Below are 4,536 nucleotides of genomic sequence, written 5' to 3' on the forward strand. Positions count from 1 at the left end.
ATCGAACGTTTGCTGTTTTATCAAAAGTTGTAACTGATAGTAACTGTATAACTCAAATATTTTAAATCGTACAATAAATTCGAACGGCACATTTGCATGAGTTGGTCCGAGAAGATACATAGGTAAAGTGCAAGACTGAGAGAAATTCAGCGAATGAGATATATGTTTCATAAAAAGGCAAAAGAATTGAATCCCACCATCTAATTCTTGCACATGGAAATTATTATTGTCCTAATAATAAATAATGCAAGATTTTCGATTCGCTTTCTTAAAGAGAAAATCGTAGGAACAAAGAGACTTCCATTTCTAACCCATACGTACACATGTTGAGCCCACCCACCCACTCCTCCTCCTCCTCCTCCTCCTCCTCCTCCTCCTCCTCCCCATGTAGAAAGACATAATATTCTAGTTATGTTTTTCGATTTTCTCATCATCGATCGTTCCCTGCTGACCACGGCCCTCCGCCCTGTCTCCGCCACCATCGCCACCTGGTACGCACGGACACCTACGGCCCGTTTCTTTATCGATAATTTGGATACCGCATGCATCAGTTAATTATATTTAAATTATTTCCTTTTTGCACGATGCTCTGATTATAACACGAGGAAAAAATGCCAAATCTTGTCGATATACGTAACGTGTAATTCATGTGTGATACGATAAAAGAACCATGCTCAATTTTCTTGTTCTTTCACAGATTAACTAATTCCTTCGATATTACATGTAGAAGATCCCCGATTCCTTATTCACCTGCGAATCTTGAAATATTGATATATTTATTTCTAAACTAATTAATCATATCTCCATGTGAGAGATCGAGAGTTATATATTCACATCGAATCATAATTCACTGACTCGTCAAACTTTCCGAATCCATACATATTAAACTTAAATTTCGTAAATTTGGATCTATAAATTGCAGTGGATCAGATCTGGTGAGACGTACTCTCACCAGAAAAGAATCGGAGATTCTTGGATTTCATCACTGCCCGCATTATTCATGTAGCTACTTCTCATCAATAAAGCTTGGAATTATCCAATGGATCAAGACAATGGAGGAAGCAATAAGGTGACAGGGATCAGGCAAATTGTTAGGCTAAAGGGATTCCTCCAAAAATGGCAATATGTCACCCTTGGCCCCAAAGATCAACACATGAATCCACCAAGTAACCAAGTCTATGGTGGCGGCATTTCACCAGCGATCACACGAAGATTGATGGGTTCGAACGTGTGTTGCGAGTCGGACGAGGATAGCTGCAACAGCCCAGAACCCCCGCCGGATGTCCCAAAGGGTTACCTTGCGGTGTACGTGGGACTGGAGCTCCGGAGGTTTATCATCCCGACAAGTTACCTCGGGGATCCGCTGTTTAAGGTGTTGTTAGAAAAGGTCGAGGAGGAGTTTGGATTCGATCACAGTGGCGGGCTCACGATCCCGTGTGAAATCGAGACGTTTAAGTATCTTCTTCAATGCATGGAAAATCACCGGAAAGAGCAACTTTAATGTCATACGACAACGGTTAAAACCGTTGTCGTACTCCTTTTAAAACTGTTGTTAAAGCAACTGTTGTTAAATGGTTCGCTCAAAGACAACGGTTTTACACCGTTGTCGTAGCTACAATTTGCGACGGTTTCACTTAGCGACGGTTTATACATGAATTCCGTCGCTAATATTTTAGATAAAATAAAAAAATTAATAATTTAATAAATCTGTGTTGTGAATTGGTACAATCGTGTAAGAGATAAAAAAATTTAAGTGTCGTGAAGTGATAAAATCGTGTAAGAGATAAAAATTTTAATTGTTTTGAAGTGGTTAAATCGTGTAAGAGATAAAAATTTTAAGTGTTGTGAAGTTGTAAAATCGTGTAAGCGAGAAAAATTTTAAGTGTTGTGAAGTAAAGTGGAAGAAAATGGAGCGAATTTGCAGGTATTTATAGAGAGTGGTGGAAGAAAATGGAGGGAATTTTGGGAGGTATCAAATTTTTGAAATTAGCGACGGCTTTCCTGAACCGTCACTAATTTTAGCGACGGTTATAGTTAAATCGTCGCTAATATCAAATTAGCGATGGCTTTACTTGATTCTGTTGCTAAGTCGCTAATTTGAAATTAGCGACGAGTTAGCTATAACCGTCGCTAATATTAGCGACGGTTGTAGGTAAACCGTCGCTAAATACCGTTGTGTTTTATTCTAAACTCACGCTAATCGACAACGGTTTTTTAAAACCGTTGTCGATTGTCCAAAAAAACAAGCTAATAGACAACGGTTCATGAAACCGTTGTCATAAACGTTCAAAGACAACGGTTTTACAGAACCGTTGTCATTGACCCTAAAAACTATTGTCTTTGACCCCAAAAAGACAACGGTGTTATAAAAACCGTTGTCTTTTGCTTAAAAAATGATCTACGACAACGGTTTTAACAACGGTTTTAGTTAAAACCGTTGTCGTATGTGTGTTGTTGATTCTGAAATTTCTTGTAGTGAATAATATTAATGCAGGTTATATATATATTTTTTCCTCTTTCTTTCTTTTTTTTTCCATATTCAAATATCCATTCTTAAATGAATTATATCGTAAGTAATAAATTAATCAAACTTGGAAAACATGACAATTTTGCAGCTGAAAAGTCGTTACCAGTCGAGGAGTGAAAGGATGTTATTTATAACAAGTTCAGATTTATTTTTGAGGAAGAAATTAATTCGACGTCACATTTTTTAAAGGGAAGACGAAGTTAGGTAGATGGGGTTGTTTAATTTATTTTCATGTCTCTGTAAAATGTAAAGCACATGATCCCAACAATCTCTAATGCATGGAAAAAAAAAAGATTATCCCATTATTTTAATACCATTTTTGGGTAATTTGATTTTTAAAAGGAAGATAAAAATTACATTTCTTTTAAAAGATAACGTGTAGAACTTTAAAAAAATTAATTGAGAGTGGGCTTTTCCTATTGAGTAGGTCTCTTGCTGAGATGATCTCACGAATTTTATCTGTGAGACGGGTCACCCTTACCGATATTCACAATAAAAAGTAATAATTTTAGCATAAAAAGTAATATTTTTTCATGGATGACCTAAATAAGAGATCCGTCTCACAAGATATGACCCGCGAGACCCTCTCACACAAGTTTTTGCCTTTCCTGGTAACAATGTACATTTTTTTATTTATCAAGCTCTCAAAATTAAAATCAAACAATATATTTTATCTTTTTCGAATAATATCCAACCTCTGAAAACATATCATTATATTATAATTTAAATTTAAAAAAAAAATAGGTTGTCTATTGGGCACATGATTCGAATCAAGCCCAATCTGTTACAAATGTTAACGAGAACTTTGGCAGACACTAACTACATTTAAGCCCGTCGGTTTACACAACTTGAAAATGTCTTCCAAGTTGACCCGATTAAAAATTGTGAGTTGTGCTGATTTTGAACTTCAATAATTTGCTTAAACAAAATATAAGTTGAGCTTTTGGGTTTCAATAACTTATGTACACCGATCGAGCTATCACTGATATTTGAGTTCTAAACGAGAAGCTATCGTCACTTATCATATCACGACGTAACTCGAATAATTTAAAATGCATAACGAATCTTGTTACAGTTTGGGTAAATGTGCAATTATTGTCTGACAAACTTCTCCCTTCGGTTTAGTTTCCTCGTATATGGGGAGAAAAAGAAGATAGCTGTGAAAAGGATTGGATGGGGTTCAAATTCGGCTTTGATCACACATGCCATGTTTCCTTGTGATGTTCCATCCTGTTCAAATCACTATGTATCCAATGCTGAGGAATACATTTATTAGACATTTTTGTTTCATTCAATATTTGAATCAAATTTTACAAATGATTATATATATTGATTTTTTATTATTATATCATACATCATTTATCATCACATCTCATCAAAATAACCGACTGTTATTTGTATTTTATGTTAAATTCTCCTTTAAATAAACAAAGAGGTAGTTGAAATAGCCCAATCTATCCAAAAACCCTACTTATTTTCTCTTGTCTCAAAAAAAAAAAAAAAACAATAATTGGAATATAATCCGTACTTAATTATGACATGTTGGTGCATGTGAAATAGATTTCCAAATCCTTAATCGAGTCCTACCACACGTAAATTAGGGCAACTTTAATCCAACATGCCATTTTTTGAATCCTACCACACATCATTAAGTGGCCATAATTAATCTGTATCTACATTTTCAGTCACATTCAAGTAACCTAATTATAAGTCCAAAATAAATAAAGTGCGAATGGACATAGTGACTAGATTTCGAGAAGAACTCAAAATTGCAAAATCCACACACATATACACACTACACATATATATATATATATATATATATATATATATATTTCTTTTTAAAAAATTATTATTTAATTTATATTTTCATTTGAGAAGTAGCGATTTTGTTTTTTTTTTATGGGACATCAAGTCGATATGAAAAAGACATGTTTGCTTAGCAGAATTAGCAACTTTTGGGCTCATTGGGTTTCCTGTGGGCCAAATCTTTTTCTGTGGGCATCTAA

General features: G+C 34.7%; 1 protein-coding gene across 1 annotated transcript; it reads left to right on the forward strand.

Annotated features, from left to right (window-relative positions):
• The first annotated feature begins 341 nt into the window (after positions 1–341).
• LOC142547954 (auxin-responsive protein SAUR21-like) lies at positions 342–2,804 on the forward strand. The gene is made up of 4 exons (XM_075656327.1): positions 342–491; positions 923–1,502; positions 2,477–2,494; positions 2,616–2,804. Exon 2 carries the CDS (start codon positions 1,040–1,042, stop codon positions 1,499–1,501), a length of 462 nt encoding a protein of 153 aa, XP_075512442.1. The 5' UTR covers positions 342–491; positions 923–1,039; the 3' UTR covers position 1,502; positions 2,477–2,494; positions 2,616–2,804.
• The last annotated feature ends 1,732 nt before the right edge of the window (positions 2,805–4,536 follow it).

The sequence above is a fragment of the Primulina tabacum genome, chromosome 6 (genome assembly GCF_025594145.1).
Source record: "Primulina tabacum isolate GXHZ01 chromosome 6, ASM2559414v2, whole genome shotgun sequence".
In the NCBI taxonomy this organism is placed as follows: domain Eukaryota; kingdom Viridiplantae; phylum Streptophyta; class Magnoliopsida; order Lamiales; family Gesneriaceae; genus Primulina; species Primulina tabacum.